This window comes from Epinephelus moara, chromosome 17 (assembly GCF_006386435.1).
Source record: "Epinephelus moara isolate mb chromosome 17, YSFRI_EMoa_1.0, whole genome shotgun sequence".
In the NCBI taxonomy this organism is placed as follows: domain Eukaryota; kingdom Metazoa; phylum Chordata; class Actinopteri; order Perciformes; family Serranidae; genus Epinephelus; species Epinephelus moara.
In genome coordinates, this window is record NC_065522.1 from 1,145,857 (window position 1) to 1,167,248 (window position 21,392).

Genomic DNA, 21,392 nt, shown 5'->3' on the forward strand with positions numbered 1-21,392 from the left:
GCAAGAGCTTTGCTTGTTGCCGGAAGGAAACACAGGAGCCATGCTGAGCGCCGCTCAGAGTGGCGCTGGTTGTCCGGGAGTACAGTTGAGAGTTTTACTGCATCGATTGAAAACAATGGTTTGTGTTTGTGCTTATCCGAATTGCAAGAACAGGATGTCGCACAACACCCCGTACAGCTTTCACAGGCTGCCTTTGTCGGACGGCGAGATGCTGAAGTTGTGGCTAGTTGTGCTACAAATGGATGCTAACACTCCTGTCCAGACACTGCGCCTTGCAGACCATCAGGTCTGCAGTGCTCACTTCTCCCAAGATGACTACTGCCAGCTGAAGAAGAGAAGACATCCAATCCCGAAACACCTCTTCCTCAAGAAAACGGCTGTCCTACGAGTAGAGAGAGCTACAGACACAGTGGAGGTAATGTTATATAAACAATGTTCAAAACGCTTAGTATGCTATTTACAGACATAGCACTGGCGATCTGAACCGGTCAGTGGCGAAAAAAAGCAATTTAATGCGCAAACTTATACGGGACGCATTTGCCCCCGTTACCGTTTTAGCTCCTTTCGCGGCTGTCGGCTGTATTGCTCCCTCAATACTGAACCAATTTTAGAACGAGTTGTACCTATGAATCATACGCACACATATACATGGGGAAATAGGGCCCAGGTTGAAAAATACCTAAGTTGTCCTTTAATGTGAGTGATTGTGGCCTGTGTGTGTTTAATCATGGGTGTGGGTCAGGACGTGGGACTTTATTAACGGGTGCAGCTTTGACTTAGACATAATGACTGGTAAAAGGTTGGTTCTCGGACTGAGCTTTATGGGTACGGGCGGGTGCGGATTTTCAAAAAGGGACCCATGCAGGACTCTGTCGGAGGTTACCACTTGGTCAAACACCCTTACAGACCAAGTAACCCTCAATGTCTTTTCATTGGATTTGTTGGCAATAAGAGTAATATAAAATATCAGCAGAGTTATCCTTTAAATACAGCTGTTGTGTCTAACTTGTACATGGTTTGAAGCACCACATCGATGAAATATGACTAAGTATGAATGATGACTATAACGGAACATTAAAACTTCCACAGTTGTACAATGTAGAGGAGGCCGTACCTTTTCAATGACCACAAAAATGAACAAAGCTCTACTTTTAAAGTGATGCCTAGCTACTAGCCACCAGCACTCAAGCTCAGCTGACTGTCATCCACTTCAGGTACAACAGCTGCTTGAAATATTCTCTATTCTAACTTCTCTTCCAAGTAGCACCTGTTTGGAGACACAACTGCAGGGATTTTAACACCATTCATTTAGCCTCTGCTTACTATCTGACCGTCCCAGCTGACCTCGAAAACTAATCATGTATGAGCTACGTTCATGACAGTGATACATAGCAAGCAGATATCAAAACTAAAACATTAAAGAAAAACTGTATTTTCAATTAAATTTCAGGGATCTCAAAATGTAAGTATTTTCATTCCAAATGTTGTAGTATTTTGATAATATTATATATGTTTTAATAAATGTATTTAATTTTTAGAAAAGTATTCAGGAGATTCCTCCATGTACCACCAGAGGGAGGTCGTGTGCCAACAGTGGTACAAGTACCATAGTTTGAGCACAGCATAACAGATCACCTGGGAAGCTGTGTGCATATGACATGGTCACCCATGGGGCAGACGTTCGGTGTTAGCACAGTGGAAATTCAAATGCATACAATGAGGAGGATCACTGCCATTTAAGTGTTAAAGACAAGAGGTGTGATATTAGCCTGCCTTGAATAAAACAATCTTGGAATTGCACGATGGCATTTCAGTATAACTAGCTTACAAGAGAGCCCTATACTCAGACAGAGATGCTTTACTCCAACCAAAACAAAGACACACATCCAACCAATTGGTCTGCAGTCTGCAATACTCTTTGAACGCAAACTCTAACAAGCAGAAGCATGGTGGATACTTAAATACAGTATCTCCACATGGCCTAAATGGGTCTCTAGATTTTCAGTGCTTCTATTAACTAGCCTTTCTTCTTTCTTTCTTTCAGGCACTGTAATGCCATGCATTTTTTGTGCAGCAGAAAGCTCCCTTAGACAGAGTTTTTGGTTTGTCTCAGTTGATTCAGCTGTGTTGCAGACCACACCCTATCCACACCTGACTAAGATGAAGTGATTACTAATTGAATCCTCCCCCCTTCCTATATACGAACAGGTATAAATTCTCATTCATTCCACTATCCATTACCCTGTTGAACACAGGCCGGTAATGTATGTATGTATGTATGTATGTATGTATGCATGCATTTAGGTAGGCAGGCAGGCACTTTATGATTGTATGTCTGTATGGAGTATGTGGGTATGGACTTTAGGTATGCACTTTACGACCGCACTTTATGTCTTTATGTCTGCACTGTCAGCACTTGTGTTTCTTGTTTATGTTATGTGTTATGTCCTAGGTAGCAGCCTGTGTATGTCCAACACAAATTTCCTTCGGGACTAAATAAATGAATCTTATCTTATATAGTTGAAAAGACTGCACACGCTTACCATTGCTGCCTGAAGAAGAGTTTGACTCGAAACGCGTCGCAGAGTGGACAGCATGTTTAAGCCTCTGTGTTTTTTGGCCTGCCTATGCTGTTTGCTGCAGATTTGAGCCATTAAAGGAATGTGTTCTTTGCTTCACAGTGGCTTCCCTCATTTTTTCTTTTTATGATTTTGCCCTTGGAAGCCCTGCTTGGTTTTTCCACTGTTTTCTGAGTATAACTAGTTACACCAGGAGTCTCATGTACAAAGACTTTCCTTTCCTACTGAAACATGGCGTATGCTTAAATCCAGAAAACGTTATACGCACAAGCACAGGACGCCATTTAAATATGCAAATCATATTTAAATGAGTCCCACACCTGAGATTCCCCTCTCTGCACTATCAGAAAACTAAAACTAAAGAATGAGTTAGACGGGAAGAAAGAAAAACTTAACAGAATGCGAATTGGAGACACTACTCACTGAAGTGGAGGCGCGCAAAAATTTACTTTTTCGCACACTGTCCTCCGGCATCAATACTAAACACAAGAGGAGTGAGTGGGAGAGTGTGTGTGAGGCTGTCAGTGCTGTGGGGTCAGAAAAGCGTAAACACGCAGAATTAAAAAAGAAGTGGTAGACGTGAAGCGGAGGACAGCTGCCCACCGCCAAAGTGTGCCAGGCCACCTCGCCACAATGTTGGTTAATTGCATTTGCGCATCACATATGATCTGTATATTCATCAAATGAAAATGCTTCATCATGGCGCTTTTTTAATGTGTGCGCAGTCGATAGCTCCGATTACATTAGGAAAACCGGCTCTGGCTGCAAATTGCGATTTAATGTTGGCCTGTTCAGCTGCATTGTATGGGAATTTGATATACCTGGCTGACGGATGCGGATAATTCCGTCCGTCAGCACCTGTATGGATACAGGCAGCGCATGGCTCCTCGCCGTGTCGCTCCAAGGCTGGCCGCAGCTATGCACACAGTTCCAGGAGGATTGCCCTCGGGAACCTAAAGCGGCTGATGAGCCAGTTGTCATCATGTGCCAGTAAATCCTCTCTGTCTCTGAACACACGCTCTCTTCATATTGCACCATTTACAATGTCTTAATACTGTTAACGCAGCCATTGTTGTTAACGGTATTTTCTGCACCATTTTGCGCACGCTTTTATATCCACTCATCTACTTGCAGACACGTGGGTGTGTTAATTGTTCATGTGTCTCTGATGTGCACATGACTCTCAGGACTTATTGTTTTCAGTTATATATTATAACAGTTTCCCAGCATCACCTCTAAGTGTCGCCAAAGGATCAACAGCTGTAGAAACGTGCGTATGCCAGCCATGAAGTTGGCCTGAAGCACCGCACATTTCCACAGTCATTACATTTGATACATCTGAACTTTGCCGTGGAAAAGTGCGTACACACCCTTTGAACACGAGGCCCCTGGTCCCTTACACACCCAGCTTCTTTTACCTGTGGACTGCAGAACATTTGAAACTGCACTAAGATGCACTGTTTCTGTAAAAGTAAAGGTTTGTAGGCCTAATTCAACTACAATTACTGAACAAGCGAACAGCCAAGATAAGTGTCACCAATTCAGTATCTGACCAAATGTATCCCCTTCTGTTCCTGGGATATGACACTGAATAATGGCCAGAAAAGTGTTTCATGCAGAACATTATGATGTTACAGTGAAGTTGACCTTTGATCTTTTGGATATAAAATGTCATCACTTCATCATTTAAACCTATTATAAAAATGTGTGATGTTTTCTCATAATTAGCTAAGAATTCTTGAGTGGCCAAAAACATGTTTTGTGAGGTCACGGTGACCTTTACCTTTGACCACCAAATTCTTATCAGTTAATTCTTCAGTCCAAGTGGATGTTTGTGTCAAATTTGAGGAAATTCCCTGAAGGTGTTCTGGACATATCCTGTTCATGAGAATGAGCTGGAATCAAGGTCACAATGATCTTGACCTTTGACTATCAAAATCTAATAGTTGAGTCCAAGTGAACATTAAATGTTTGTGCCAATTTTTTTAAAATTTCAGTGTTGTCCAAATATCGCGCTCACAAAAATGAGACAAACAGGGTCACAGTGACCTTGACCTTTGATCCGTGACCACCAAAATCTAATTAGTTCAATCTTGAGTCCAAGTGGACATTTGTGCCATATTTGAAGAAATTCCCTCGAGGGGTTCTTGAGATATCATGTTCACAAGGAAGGGACGGACGGATGTATAGACAGACGTGCCGACAGGCAACCCAAAAACATAATGCCTCTGGCTATGGCTATCGCTGGCGCAGAGGCATAAAAAGTTGAGATTTGTCCTCCATACTAACTTCAGGTGACAAACCAAAACTTAAATACAAATTAGAGCCTGACTGAAACTGATTTTAAAGCCAATACATGTGAATATTTAAAGGCTCATATTTTGTCAGTTAGTTGTCATGCCTCACTATTTATTCATTTATTTACCAGTGTTTAAATGGTTATTAAGTGGATAAACATGTTTGGGTTTTTTTGCTGCTTATATGAATATTTAAAGAGAAATACTTTCTTACAATTGAAGCCAAGTTTTCTGGGACTCTAAAGAGTTAAATATAATACATAAGCCATTTCTTTAACCATAAACACATAACAGATTAATATGTAAGATGAGGATCCTTTTTAAATTAAAATTTGTGACAAAGAAATGTGCTGAGCGAGATTTTACAGTTGAAAAACCGACTTGCCAGTGCTCTCTGGTGGACAGATTGTGTAACAACAACACTGTCTCCAAATGATCTTTTAATATTCTTTGGCATTTTTTAAATTACATTTCTTCTCACTAACTGGCTGACATTTGTGCTGATACTGATATATCAATGATAAGCTAACAACAGCAGATATATCGGTTTAGCTCTATGTCAACCTCTATCTGTCAGACCCTGATACAGAGTGCCTTCTGGCAGTAACAACTGCTCACTCCAAAAAGAGCTAGACGATGGCTGAACCCTGCTGCTTTTTTTCCCTTCTCTTGTAGGCAGGAAGAAAAAAAATCAGTTTACTGACTGAGTTTACTGAAGATACACAACAATTTCTAGGAAACTGAGGCCTCTACGGTGATAGTCTGGATCTTTTTAAGTCGAGCTGTACGAGGTACTTATTCATAGTCGGTGTATCACCTATAGTCGATGGCAGTTTGCACACTCCCAGTTTGGAGCAGCAGACAGGAGTCCCACCATGGAAGTTGTACTGCTGTGGATGTGGGTTAGGAGCAAACGGTCCTTTAGCCACTTGAAATAATAATAATAAAAAAAGCCTGTCTGAAAAATCTATCAATTTAATTGGACTGTAATATTAAGTATTTGTTCACTACTTTACCTTGCCATCAGACAGCCCTGTCTTTTCCACGACATTTTCTCAACCACAGCACCTCAGTATTTGTACACATTAGCCTACACTGTATTACGCTGCAGGTGAGCTGATTGGGTCTGATTTTCAGCAGTTTGTTAGCCAGAGAAAAGAGAAGAAGAACTTTTACGGAGGGAGATCCAACAGGCCAAAAAACAGAAAGGAAACGTATGTGGAAACTGGAGGCCCAGAAAGAGCAGAAGCTAACCATGTAAACCATAAATGCATGCTCACGGACCCAGAGAGCTACTGCTGCCATGAGTGGGACTTGGTTACAACACAACCTCAGGATCTTTCTGCATTAGACGATGCCAGAGCTTCACACTTAACTGGTTGTTTGGAGGGTGTTTTTATTTATTTGTAGGTGTTTAGTGTAATTTTACCTGATGGTTGGGTACAACAGTGCTCTGCAGCAAGTGCCAGTCTGACGTTTTTTAAGTGGCCAAAGTATCATTTGCTGCTAACCCCTATCCAGAGAAGACACTATTAAGCCCTGTTTCCACCAAACACTTTCGATATAGTACCTTTTGAACCAAAAGTAACCTTTCAGGCATGGTACCTGGACCCTAGATCCGTTTAGTGTTTCCACTGCAAACTGTACTCCTAAATGTGGGCGGCGTTGTTGTCACTCACTGCTCCGTCCAGCGCTCGCTGTATTTCCTCTTCTCTGGTGGCACAGACAGTTTACATAATCCAGCGAAATTAATATATATTTTTAAACTCTTGAAGACCCACTCATTATTAAAAGTGTATGTCATCCAAGAGATAATTCACATCCTCAACTCATGCATTCAATAACATTACAAATAAACCTTCCACCTTAAAAGCCGGCAGTCGGCCCACTGAATGAGGTTATTTTTTCCTCAGACTACACCTGCTGCTAGAGGCAGCAAGACATCCTTTCATTTCATAGTTATAGTTTATTAATATATGTATGACTTGCCACAGTATGAACAGTGGTTACATAAGCCTCAAAACCAGCCACAACTCAGCCCTGAGCAGAGTGACCATCCTTTATTGACCAATCAGCGGACTGCAGTGTTTATAGCTCCACCTTTAAGTACTAGATCTGTGTTCTAGGTACCCCAACAGATGGGGGACCAAAAATGGGGATGGTTAGGAACAGTTTCATTGGTACCATCCACAACTTTTCACAGTGGAAATGGAAAAAATGTGTACTGAACTGGATTGAACCATACCTAACTGCTCAGTGGAAACAGAGCTTTAGCTTCCATAGTGATACTCCTGTCTGTTTCTCCGAACTGGGAGTGTGCTGACTGTTATCTAGTGTAGGTAATACACTGACTATGGATAAGCACCCCATACAGCCCCACTTCAAAAATCAATTTTACCTCTTTAAAATGTTAGAAAAATCAAACAGTTTGCTCTTGCTGGAAAGTTACTGGGCCCAGCTTTAACTGATGAAACAGCAAACAAAGTTGATCAACTTCGGTAGGGTTTAGCAGATCATGAAAAACATCTCACAACAGTGATCATTTTTGTCACCCATCAGTGACAAGCATTCATCCAGAAGTCACAACTCTCATACATTTCCAGGAACAATAATGTTCTCATTTACCCTTCTTTTCAGCATGCAACAGCCTTTGGCCTGTTGATGTCAGGATTTTAAATTTTCAGCGAATCAAGAACACTAAAATATCTCTGCAACTATGTACTACTAGTTAGCATTGTAGTTCTCATTCATAACGTAACAAGATTGATACAAAGTAATGTGAACCCACAGAGTTGTTTTTCACTCCTGTCCCTTTCCAAATGTAAAAATATAGGCTTATTTTTGTTTCTAGCCCTGGTATAAAAATAGACTTTTTATCCAGTGATGCATTGTCTTTCTTTGCAATGTACATATTTACAACGTCACTATTGAAAAAAGCCAGTAGTTTTGTCTGCCTATGAAGCTTATAGCAAAACAGCTATCAGAGATCATCAGCTCATTACTTCCTGACCAAATACAGATCACTACAAGGCGTCTCGGGATATCCAGCCACTTTCCGTGAGGAAGGTGAGAATGCGCTTTTTGAGGACCTTGTCCAGGTAGCTTGGCAGCCGGCTCTTGGCCGGAATGCCTTGCCTTTTCTGCAGGTGATCTTTGATGATGATGGTTTTGACAGTCAGGTAGCGTGCTGGGCTGAGGTTCAGAGAGTTGCACAGCACCTTCTCCCTGTCTGACAGCAGCTCAAAGCCCGTCAGATTCTCGATGGCAGCAAACTCACCATCTTTTCCTTCTTCTTTGATCCCACCTCCGACCCCCAACCCTCCAGCAATGCCTCCTCCTCCACCAGCTCCAACCCCCCCTCCCATCCCAGAGCCAAGCCCACCCCCTCCTCCGCTACCCCGTTTTGAGGTGACCACACTTTTGTTCTCCTTGCGTTTCTCCCGTTTGTGGCGCGCCGCTTCATATTCAGCAGACTCTTCCAGGCGGGTGATGCCATTGCGGCGATAGCGCTGCAGCTCACGCACCTTGGCCCTTAACACACGCTCTTTATGCATGTTCTCAAAGAAGTCTTCAAACTCCCGATGGGCCATGAACTGACAGAGCCCCCGCAGTCTGACCCGCTGCTCTTTCTCTTCTTTAGTGATCTTTCTTTTGGGCGTACTGGTAACAGGACCTGATCCTGCTCCTGCTGTGGAACCTAAACCAATAGTGCCACCGCCAGCTCCTGCACCACTCACACCACCAGCACTGCTTATGACTCCCAGCACTCCAGGTCTCTCCTTCTCCTTGTCTTTTTTGTCTCGGCCCAGGAAAGCAGGCACCAAGTTATAGTCCCGGGCAATGTTCTTACGTCGCTGGCGTTCTCTGAGCTTGCGCACATACATGTCCACATGAGCACGTTTCATTTCAATTTCTACATCCTCATCGTCATAGTTCACAGACAGCCCACTGATGAGCTTCTCTGCATCCTGGTCATATTCAATCTCATAGTCGTCACGTAGTGGCATGTAGCCCAGCTGCTGCTGCTCAGCCAGGCTGATATCCAGCGGAGGGAGCGGGGTGGTGAGGCTAGGCGACAGAGGGCCCCCGCTCGGGCAAGTGTGGTCCGTCACCCGGTTGGGAATGTTGTCGGGGATGCAGGCCTTACCCAGGTTTCCGTGAATGTACATGGTGACATAGTGTTCCATAACTTCCTGAGGAGTTCGGGATGCTCCAACGTGAGCAGCCATGTCCTCCTGAAAGACAACACAAGCAGAAATTGTTAATAATGAGCATAGAAGAAGAAACATAAAAGTATACTGTTATTAACTTGACTACAAACCAGAAGAAAATCATCAGTTAGCTGATCAAGAGAAAATTGATCAAACTGATATTAAGTCAGGTTGGCACGGTTACTGCTGGCCTTCAGTGTGTAGTTTGTATGTTCTCCCCATATTAACGTGGGTTTTCTCCAGCTTCCTCTCACAGTCAAAAGACATGCAGATAAAATTACCTGTAAACTCGAAATCAACTTGATCTTTAGCCTCTCCAGGATGTTGTGATTGCAACAGTATTGCAAATTCAGCCAATCCCCATGAATTCAATCCAACTTTACTGCAATTTGAATACTTGAAATGGTAAAATCTCAGATTGCAGCGTATTGATTTGCTCAGCCTCTCTCTCTCTTGCCCTTTTTGCTAAGAGACGGCACTATAGAGCCACCACAAAGTTCCTTTTTCATGTGTCTTTTGCATTTTTACATGGAACTACACAACGGTGGCATCATTCCACTCCAGTGTGTGATTTCAGACAGCATCCCGGCATTAAGGAATCAAAGGGGTGTGACGGGCGTGATATCTAACACAATAGCATCGGCCTCTAGTGTGACATAAAACATATGCATTGGTAGCACTTTATAAACAATAACAACGGCAAAACATGGCAATAACAATCATTTACTGTCCCTGTTATATGGCCGCTGATCTTGTCCTCTGCTCTGAGGGAAAGGAGCTTCTGAATCTTTGCCCAATTTTGTGGACATTTTTGGCTGCAGTTCTTCCTCTTTGACTTTTTAAACCTCCCATGATGGGTTCAATACATTGTCAAAACTTCACACCGATCCTGTCCATGGTCCTGTCTTGCTGGCTGTCCTGTTTGTACAGACTCCTTTTCGGTGCTGTTACTACCTTCCACGGCAGCTTTCAGGCAAGACAATTCTGTCCCCCCATTCTGCAATCTGCGAACAGGCAGTGTAAAAGGGGCTTCTGTTTATCAAGAGACTACTGCTACGGGACCGCACGCGCATGCACACGCACACACGCACACACGCAAACGCGCACACACACACACACACACACACACACACACACACACACACACACACACACACGTGCTTTTGTTGTTGAAGGAAAGTCAAAAAACGCAACACTAACCCCATCAACGAGCCGCTCTGAGTCTGGTGTCAGAGACACTTCTGATGCTCTGAGTTGCGCATCTGTTTGATTGTGCTGCAGTGTGCGCTGAGGGTTCAAATTTAAGGTGCTCACAGACTCGGGCGCACTATAAGCGGAGCGGACTCTGCGAGGAATGTCCGCAGTCATTCGGGCTTCCATAGTTGAGCGCACTTCCGCGTTGTAGTTTCCTGTAAAAATGTCTGTGAAACACTACATTACCCCCAATTCTTGCACGTTTCTGTCATGGCGATGTGAAAAATACATGCCGAGCAGTCTTTTGAGTGACACTGGTGCGGGGAGCGTAGTCCGCGCGGTCGTAAAATCTGAGCTTTGCGCGCACAGGGCTTGCGGACGTCCGCTCTTAAGTGGAATAACACTCTTCTCGATCTATAAAATTGACTAATAGCAAGTGACTTCTTGAAAGAAGGAGGATGTACGCTGGTAGCTAGTAGAAGTGTGTTTCTGTCTGTTTCTTTTTGGTATAATGGGGTAAACAAACAACCATTATTCTTAGTTATCCACATGTCCAAAAAATGTACGTTATCCTGGCATGACTCCAATGTAAATTCAAAGTTTTGGTCAAAGCCATTCAGTAAGTTAACAAACTCCTGAGCTTCATCACAGCTACCTTCGAAAATACAAAATATATCATCAATATAACAAAACCACTTCAGAATATTAGATTGATATATGTTCACAATAGGATCAAATACGTATTTATTTTCAAAATAACCCATAAATAAATTAGCATAATTTGCGCGCACAGGGCTTGCGGACGTCCACTTTTACCAGGTGGATCTCCACGGCGTCCGCTCCACGTACGTTCTGCCCGAGTCCGGTCGGTCTCAAAAAATAAAACCCGGTCCAAGACGGAGTACCGGACCGAATTGGTATTACCGAGAACCGACCCAACCCTATTCAGTATATATGATGCCATGTCAATTATAAATATGTTAGGAGGCATGGCAGCATTATCTTGGCTTCCTAGATAGAAGCGAAGAGCTTCAAGACCCCCTTCACGAGAGATATTTGTGTAAAGACTTGTGATATCCAGAGTCAACAACAACGTGTTATCAGAAAGATTAGAAATATCTGGAATTTTTGTTATAAAATCTGTGGAATCTCGAATGTAAGATGGCAATGTGCTGAAGAGCAGCTTAATGAAAGAGTAAACATATTCAGATAATGGTGACAAAGGGAATTGATTTGTGCCACAATGGGACGACCCAGAGGATTATTTATAGATTTATGTATTTTAGGCAATGTATAAAAAACTGGTCGAATTGGGTGCTGACAATAAAGAAAATCAAATTCAGATTTGGACCATTTTGTTTGGCATTTTCCAGGAAACTACATGTCTCCTTCTGAAATGTCACAGTCGGGTCACTCGTCAACTTATTATAAAAATTGTCATTTGTTAGTTGAGCAAGTATTTCCAATCGGTACTTATGAGCATCCTGGACCACAAGGGCACCTCCTTTATCGGCAGGTTTAAACACAAGATCTCTATCACTAGTTAACTCACGAAGGGCAGTCTTTTCACTCTGTGATCAATTTTGAGAGCCACGCAGAGGCTGTTCATACATTTTCATGACATCCTGTTCTATAAGTCTACAAAATGTGTTGATAGAGGTATTAGATACACTAGGACAGAATGTACTTTAGATTTAAAACGACCAGTGGAAGCACCTGCAATTGTAGTAAAACTCTTAGAAAAAAAGTATTTTAACTTAATTTGTCTGAAGCATTTGAACAAATCCACTTTCAACCCAAATGTATTGACTCCACTTTTGATATTAGGTACAAATGATAGTCCTTTAGACAACACAGACAGTTGGTCATTTCACAGTTCTTTTGAGGAGATGTTAATTTCCGTTTTGTGGAGAAGCTGCATTTCCATGATCGGTGGTTTCTTCTTTGATGCGCGTTTCCCATCTGCATTTCCTATGTCTTTTTTGTGTTGGTGTGACTTTTTGCATGCTCCCCAAAAAGATGAGCTGCGAGATGGATTACTTGAGTCACTGTCAAAAGAGAAGTCACTTTCAATAGATGATTCATCTCCAAACCGACATCCTCTACGGTCTTGGTGCTAGTTCATACTGCGAGGCGCACGTGAAAGCCTTGGCACAACAGGTGGCTGTTGATCAGCTACAGGTTGAGGAGAGGAGACTTTTAATCTCCCACTGGTACACTTCATTCTTCAGGTAGTCCTCAGTGTCCCTTTGATATTTTTCTCAGTTTGGTAGCATGGAGTTTCTCTCTGTATTTATTAACAGAGTCTTTAATAGCCGTTTCAACAGATGGAAACTCATGGCCAATCTTTTGTTTGAGCGCTTCCTCTTGAGTTTGAATTTCAGTTTGTTTTTATTTGCCTTGCATCAGTGGATACTTGTTCAATTATTAGAAGCATCAAGTCCAGGGAGCATTTATTTAGGATTTCACCCCACTTCTGCATGAAGTTGACACCGGACTTCCCAATAGTGGGGGCTTTTTGAATGCGTAATCCTCTCGGGATCTTCTTGTTCCTCCAATATTCGCTCAAGGTGGAGCCGTGCATGAGTAGACAAGTTTCTTTTAAACTTTCCAATTTAACTTTAAGTTCATCAGATGAAATGCTCGTTCCCAGTATGTCATTGGGAATCAATATCTTCTCAGCGTCTTCATGAGAGAATTCAAATGTTGAGGCACAGTTGCTGGTAAGTGCGTTAACTTCTTCAAAACTGCTCATCTTGAGAAGCAGTCAATGGCAAGTGACCGGGATGCAACAAGGAAAAAATGGCAACAAAAATCGGCTGTCAAAAGTCGAAAAAGTCCTGTGCACACCAAAACAGTCTTAGACAGGTGTGTAGGTGGGACAAACAATGAATCAAAAAGGAGAACACCTAGCCTGGTTCCAGACCATAGACCCCGCCCATTCAACTGAGTAGGCTTGCATCTCTGGTCTGGCATACTGCAATGAATTTGTGATTTATCGATTTGGACGGACCAATGAACGCTGGCGGTGGGGGCGGGTCTAGCGATTAGCCAATCAGCGCCACGCTGATGTCAAGCTGTACGCCGGTGGGTAACTGGTGAGGATAGCAACAATGGCGACCGCTACAGATCCTACAGACCACATTAACAATGCTATCGAGGTATTTCGCCACTACTCGCGTTAATGGAGGACCAAATTGAGGAAGCTGCTAAACTGGATTTAACGGCGATGCAGCTGGGCGTGCACGACGACGGAGACATTTTAAACGGGCAATGCTCGCTTGTTTTCGGCACCCCCGAGGCATGGATACTAATGACGTCAGATTCTGGGTGAGTTGTTGATCTCTACTGATTGGTTAGGGAAAAATCAAATTCCCTCCCCCTTGTAAATCGCCTTCAATGGAGGCAATGTCAGACTGAAGGTTCTGGGAGCTTCAGTCTGACACTCAAGCTAGAGAACACCCGCACACTGTCTGCACTTGCAAAAAAAGTTACATTTATTAGGCCACAACGTTTCGGTCATGGACCTTTATCAGGTAGATGCTGACAGAAAACACAGTTCATTTAAACTGGAGGCAAATCAAGATTTGTCTTTTAATTCTCATCTGAAACAAACCTCACGGACTGCATTTTTTCATCTCTGTAATATTGCGAAAATTAGGCCTATCCTGACCCGAAAAGATGCAGAAAAATTGGTCCACGCTAGGCTTGTGCCGGTTTGAAAATTTTCCAACCGGTTTGATTTAAAGCCAAATATCTAACCGAACCGATATAGCGAATTATATACCTAATTTTACCACTGGGGGTCGCATTTGAGCTATTTTTCCCAATAAAAGCTCATTATAGGTGTAATGCGCTTCCAGTCCATTAGGTGGCGGTAATGCTGTATTAACCGCCAATACACACAAGGTTACACAAGAAGAAGAAGATGCAGAAGGACACCAAGGAACCTTGCGCACTATGCAGAGTCGGTGTGATGTTTCTTCTCCTCCTGTGGGGAGGAGGGAAGAAACCTTCCAGTGAAATAACTCTTGATCTAAAAGAGCTGGTTATGATTTTAGGCATGAATGTGGGATTTGGCCTCAGAGTAGCTGCGCTCCCGTCATCTCTGATAACGAGACAAGACGGGGAGACCGAAAGCGCACATAAATCACTCACTCTCTTATGAAGTCAGGGCTAAGAGAAGTGCTGTCTTTAATGACAGTAGTTTGAGAGAGATTTGTGACAGAGGCTCGAAGGGAGGTTCTCCCAGAGCGCGTAACACCAGGGGTAAATCCCACTGCGGTGCCAAAGAGCGCGTGACAGGTCTCTGTCGCCTGACTCCTTTCAAAAAGCGCTTAACCAGCGGGTGCGCAAACACGGATCTCTCTCCATAGCCTTCATGACATATTTTATTTATTTATTTTTGAGTTTGAGCCATGTGTTTATTAAGGTCTGAAATAAAACAAGATGAGAACTTAAATATTCCCTGCACTTTCTGTGATGTAGTATGCTTGCTTATCATAGGAAGTAATTAGAAATGACTACATTAAGGTAGTAGCCTAGTGAGAACAGGGTGTTGGGGGAATCACTTTTTTCCTCTTTTTCATCAAACCGCAGTTTTTGCAAGTTCCCGCAGTTTTTGCAAGTTCCCGCAATTTTTACAAGTTCCCGCAGTTTTTGCAAGTTCCCGCAATTTTTACAAGTTCCCGCAATTTTTGCAAGTTCCCGCAATTTCACCGCATGAAATTGCATAAATATCCCACACATTCCATCGCATTTTTTAAGAAAACGTGCCGCATAATCAAGGATTTTTGCCCGCAACAATCACAAATGCCGCATAATCAAGGATTTTTGCCCGCAACAATCACAAAAAAACTCTATCACAGCGGTGCCTGGATAGTGTGACGTGTGTGGTTGTGCTGCTGCCGTGGTCCTGCCAGATGCCTCCTGCTGCTGCTGTTATCATTAGTCATACTTCTGTTACTATACACATATGATTATTGTCACATACATATAGTATCAGATATTAATATTTACTTTCAACATATTGTACCACAATAGCCAGAATCATAATTATAATATTATTACTTTCATTAATGTTGTTGTAAGCTATTAATATTATCATCTGTCCTGCATCTCTCTCTCTCTCTTTCTGTCTCATTGTGACATACGGATTACTGTTAATTTATTATGTTGATCTGTTCTGTACGACATCTATTGCACGTCTGTCTGTCCTGGAAGAGGGATCCCTCCTCAGTTGCTCTTCTTGAGGTTTCTACCATTTTTCCCCCGTTAAAGGTTTTTTTTGGGGGGAGTTTTTCCTTATCTGCTGCAAGGGTCCTAAGGACAGAGGGATGTCGTATGCTGTAAAGCCCTTCTAAATCCCTATCAAATCCCAATCATGAACATGAACTTTTTAATCTGTCTGATCTGTCATAAATCATGATATAAAGGAGAGTAAAGAATGAAATGAATTTTGTTTTCCACCTGATTTAGCTCACAATATTCATTTACTCCTTGATCTTCAATCACATCTCTGTATCTTCTAGTTTCAATATGTAGTAGCCACATCTGAATTGTGTACAGAATGTTCCCTGTCTTTAGGCTTAGTAGGGCTGTAATCGATGTACCTTTTTAAATTTGTCTGTCTTAAATAAACAAGTTTTTAGTTTATGCTTTTGCCAAATTTCTTCTGCCCATGATTGTGTGCATTTAGCTGAGAGTCGGTATTTAAACTCCTCCTCCTTCCCATTTGCTTTTTGGAAATTATTTTCTTTATGTCCACTCTCTTCTAGGAAATCAAATACTTGAGATACTCATTCACCTCCAGCAGACAGCTCCCAGTGAAATATTTTACAGCCAACACGTTGGTTGGTGAATCCAGCAGCCTGTTCCAAAGGCCCACCATACTGGACTTCCATCTTACTTCAAAGTAGTCCCAGCCCATGTCTACAATAACTGCCAAAATAGGCACATATTTATAAAGTCCCAAAAAAGAATTCAATTTTCAGATTAAATACGGACATGTTCATTGTTCTGAAACCTTTTCTAAACCCATATCCCTGACACATTATCTAAAACAGGACGTTTGATACAGTTTAAAATATGTGGAATAACCCATACTTGACGCTAAAACTGATGAACCATGTAAAAAGGACATACTTTCATCTAGAAAAAAACAAGATACTTATATTTATCTGTAAACTAGAAACTATTCCTTTTCTCTACCTGGTTTTCGAATATGCATAACTTGTGTTTTTGCTGTTGTTGACTGATAACAAGTCTCCACAACATTCTGCAACACACAACAACACTGTCTGTAAATCTTCAAACTTTTCTGACAGCATATTACTATAATCAGCATCAAGAATATTTTCAAGTATATGGCCACATAAGACCCCTTTCCCAGCAACTCTCTCTTGCCAGATCATGAATAAAGACAGTTAATAATATTGATGATAGGACAACCCCTTATTCAACACCAGAGGGCGTGGACAACCATTTTGTGAGACATCCATTCACGTTTTACACAGCAACAAGTGCCCAGTATAAAGAATACAGCTGCACAAAATCAGTAAAACATACGATATGCAATGCTGCTGTTGAATATTGCGATGACGATATAACTCGCGATAAATAAACAAATACATTAGTATACAGTTTTAATGTCTTTCTGTTTTACGTTGGCACTGCTAACACAGACCGCAGACAATGAACACCCTACATATGCACACTGAATAAAAAACATTATGGTTGTGTTCATGTATGCTAAAAAAATGGATCTGAAAGTATGCAAAATCCCAAATCTGAAAACTTGATTTAAATAACACAAATTGTGTATGTATCTGTGTAGTCTGTGTACAAAACATGATACAAGTGTGACATGTTTTGAGCTGAGTTTACAGAACACTAGGGATGCACCGAAATGAAAATTTGTGGCCGAAGCCAAAGCATATTAAACGCTTGGCCGAATACCGAGTACCGAATACCGAATATTGTTGTTTAGTTTTTCATTAGTTTTTGCAGATGAACCCCCTCCAGATTAGTGTTGTCAGGGTACCAATATTGGGACCCACTGTACGATACCAATGAAAATATCATGGTTCTAAGTAGTATCACGATACCACAGCGAAAATGAGGCAGATGTGCCTTTTGTCATTTATAAAAAGATAAATCACTTTTCTATAATACATCAATGATATTTCAATGGAATAAATTACTTATTGACTTATTCATACATCAAAAACAGTATCAATCAGTGATGAACATAGGGGAGATCAAAATAAAATAAATAAATAAAATAAGCCACCCTCCTCCCCTGACAAGTCCCTTCATAAGTAAATAACAGTCCCTAAAGTGCGGTGAGGTTTGTGCGCCGTGAACGGCTCGTTTCTCCTCTGACACATCACGTACGGTCTGTGTTCGGCTGGCTCGGCTGTTCAGGTACTTTTGGGCAGTCATAACGCCAAGAAGAGGACATTATTGGAGCCGACTTCTCCGACGCCGGGTAAGCCGATGGCCGCCATATTTGACAGGAATACATTCATGTCTGTGTCTGTTCAACCCACAATCGGTGGGATTTGCCTTTCGTTTCTGCTGCTGGTTGAAATCTGTAGGCTGCTCACACAGCGTGCTGAATGATTTAAGCCTATTTTGTTAGCTCAAAACTATTTTTAGTCGCAAATGCGAGTGCTGTGACGGGCGGATCACCACACTGCCGACATTTTACTCGGCCCGTCACGGCACGCTGTTTGATTGCGTTATCAAAACATGCCACTATTATTCGGCCTCACTTTTAACTTATTCCACCGAATACTGAATGTGTGTTTTTTTGCAATATTCGGCCGAATATATTCGGTTACCGAATATTCGGTGCATCCCTACAGAACACCAAAATCATCTACCCAGAATAAGGTCAGTCAGATGTGATATACAATTGTGATTTGTGATAATCCCATAGAATCAGAATTTCTATGGATAATCCATAAAAAATGTAATACATTACTAAGATAACAGTTTGAGAAATCTGCTGATTCTCTTTCATTCTGAGGAGAGTTTTAATGTTTTATTTTCACTTACTGCATATATAAAGAAAACAGGAAACAACAACAACAAAACGGCTTTTGTGCGACTTACATGATATCAACGGGAAGAAAATTGCGGCCACTGGCGAAAATGTTTGTTTTCTAACAAGGCGTATCAAAGCATCATTGGGTCATCACTGACATATGTCAAAACATTATCTGTCAGTCACACAATCACATAATCATTAAGTAGCATTATCAGGGGAAAACCAATACAATACATCCCTGTGATGCTAAAACACCATTGTCACTGATATGAGTGAATACAGCATCTGCTGTCACAGCAGACAATGTGACTTAAGAGAACAGGAATGTCTGTAGTAATATCCTACATATACGTGAACTGGGGTGTATTTTATGGCCCTTAAAATACAAGGTTATTGTCCATCTACCGGCGGTCCCCAGGGACCTCCGTGCCGGCCCCCGAGCTTCAGAGAGCCAGGGATGAGAACAGGCTGGCAGACAGGTGTCAGATCTGTGCAGAGCAAACACTGACACATCAGGGACATTATGATAATAACATCCAACACAAGTTTTACTCAGTGGTTTCTGTTACATGAGAAATACTTTAAAAAACTGGTGCAGTCACCTGACGCCACTGTTTCAACACAGACGATTGTTCACAGTTCCCTCGCATATATTGCCATGCAGCATGTGAATGCAAGGCACATGTACTATTTATCGCCTCTTGTCTTTTGGATACCTTTATCGTGCATGCTGATATCACGATAATGGTAAATTTTCGATATATTGTGCAGCCCCAATAGAGTGAACAGCTTGATAGAATTCCTATTAACCCCTTTCTGGTAAAGCTTATATTTTAGGAGATCATGGTCAACAAAATCAGCACTTCATTAGCCAACTCATCTATATCAAACACTTCATTGGTTTTAGCAGTCTCAACTGCTTTCTTGGACTTATTCTCTTCCTAGGTCTCTATTTAAAATCTCATTAGCATGAGGATTGTGCCTAATATGTTACTTAAAACAACATACATGTTCATTAAATTCATTGTCTGCTATCTTGAGAATCTGGGATTAAAGGACACTACAATATGTGATTATTCAAATTTTGAATTGTAACCCTTTAGCAAGGTATAATTTGTTTTTAGTTTATTGAGGTATGTTTTGTGATCATTAATGTCTGTAAGACAGTTTTAATCATTTTGCTGTGTCTATTGTTATTCTGTCTGCCCTTCATTTTTAGGGCAATGCTGTACTTTACAGACATATAATAAAAAAAATCATTGAAAATGCAATGGAAGAATAATGCAGGCTACCATGGCACTAATAAAAGGACAAATGTGAATTTCCTTAAAAAGAAGAGCTCCCTTTAAACCCAAGTTGCAGGTGGCTGGTGCTAATTTGATTGGAGAAAGTGTAGTTTAGTGTTGTCCATAAAATTTTCAATATCATGGCTGAATATTTAGCTGATTTCCACAATGTGGAAAAGTCTGTGAGATTTCAGAACGAGACATCTCCTTGGACAAGACTTGAACCCAACGAGATTAGATCCGCGAAAGGTATGGAAAAACACTCCATTTCTCTATAGGGCCCTTTCCATAATGTTGTCAGACACCTTTAATGACAATCTGAGCCTGTCAGTGGCAAAAATAAGCACTTTGAGTGAACATAATCTGACAGTGCACAACCACCCATTGGGATTACATTGCAGACTGTTTTGCTGCTGCTGGCTGCAGTGCTCTCTCTCTCTCCAAACTAGAACAATTTTTTAAAAAAGAAAAAAAAACCTTTATCTAAACAGAAAAAAACTCTTGAGAATAAAATTAAGAGATAAAAAACAAGAGTGTCCAGGCCAAGACAGGCAGCAACACTAAATACAGACAGACAACATAGAACAAATACACGAAATAAAAAAAATATACAGCTCTAAAATACGCAATATAAAACACAAAATGAGATTACAACAAAGAAAAGCCGAAAACTATGTTACTAAATGCTAAAAGTGAACCATAAAAATGCTAAAAAAAAAAGAAAAAAAAAAGGGGGCAACTACACGATTACAAAGACCATCTTAAATACACCCTGACATTAGCATATAGATGACTGTGTACAAAAATCCAACAAGTGCTTTGAAACAGCCAAGAGGAACCAATGAATGCAACTTTATGTCCTTCTGCAGAAGATTCCATTGATAAGGAGCGGCATATATTAGGCTAATGTTTGTTTGCCAAACTCTATACATAGCCTTGGTATAGACAATGGAGACAACAACAGAGAGCATGGCCATTTTCAATTTTTTGCTTTCACTTCAGAAATTGTTGTCTCCATTAGTCACTTAGACATAGACACATGGCAGAATAGGGTCCACGTGGAAAACTACCAAAGTTTCCTTTGAATGAATTCAACATAATGAATGATGAATGATTTACTTGGGTTTAAAGAGAGCCCTACTTTTACGGAAATTCACATTTATTTAGTGCCATGTTAGCCTACATAATTCTTGCAATAAAATTTTCATAGATTTTTTTATTACACACCTGTAAAGTACCGCACTGCTGTACAATGTATGACAGTATACAGACTAAACCAATTATTGAGCTAATTAGGAAATAAATTACAACAAATTATTAAATAATTAAAATAACTGCTAGGTGTGACCCTTAACCAAACTCTTAAATGATGCAGTGATAAAAATTAAAATTTCTTAAAGCTTGCATTAATCTAAAGCAGCGTTCATTTCGTTGCTGAAATTTTTTTGTTAGCGGCCTTTTTTCCCCATAACAAAAACCAGACGGTGACGAGCTAAAAATAGATAGTGATTAGGGGTGTAACGGTACACAAAAATCTCGGTTCGGTACGTACCTCGGTACACAAGTCACGGTTCGGTTTTTTCAGTACAGTAATGAAAAAAATAGACAACTATTAAATATCTTTTACTTATTGGTAACCTTATTAAAACATACCACCACAGCAGTTAACTCTTTTTACACAATTTTTGAATGAAACAAATATATATAAAATCCTGCTTTTTCACATTGTTTGAATGAAAATAGAAATATAAAAGTGAAAAATAAAATCCTGC

At 41.1% G+C, this 21,392-nt stretch overlaps 1 protein-coding gene across 1 annotated transcript in view; it reads right to left on the reverse strand.

The window, feature by feature from the left end:
- Positions 1–656: 656 nt before the first annotated feature.
- tada2b (transcriptional adaptor 2B) overlaps positions 657–21,392 on the reverse strand; it is a 23,489-nt gene continuing 2,753 nt past the window's right edge. The window contains exon 2 of the mRNA XM_050066959.1: positions 657–9,111. Coding sequence (XP_049922916.1) covers positions 7,900–9,111 — 1,212 coding nt within the window. The 3' untranslated portion in view covers positions 657–7,899. The remainder of the gene's footprint in view (positions 9,112–21,392) is intronic.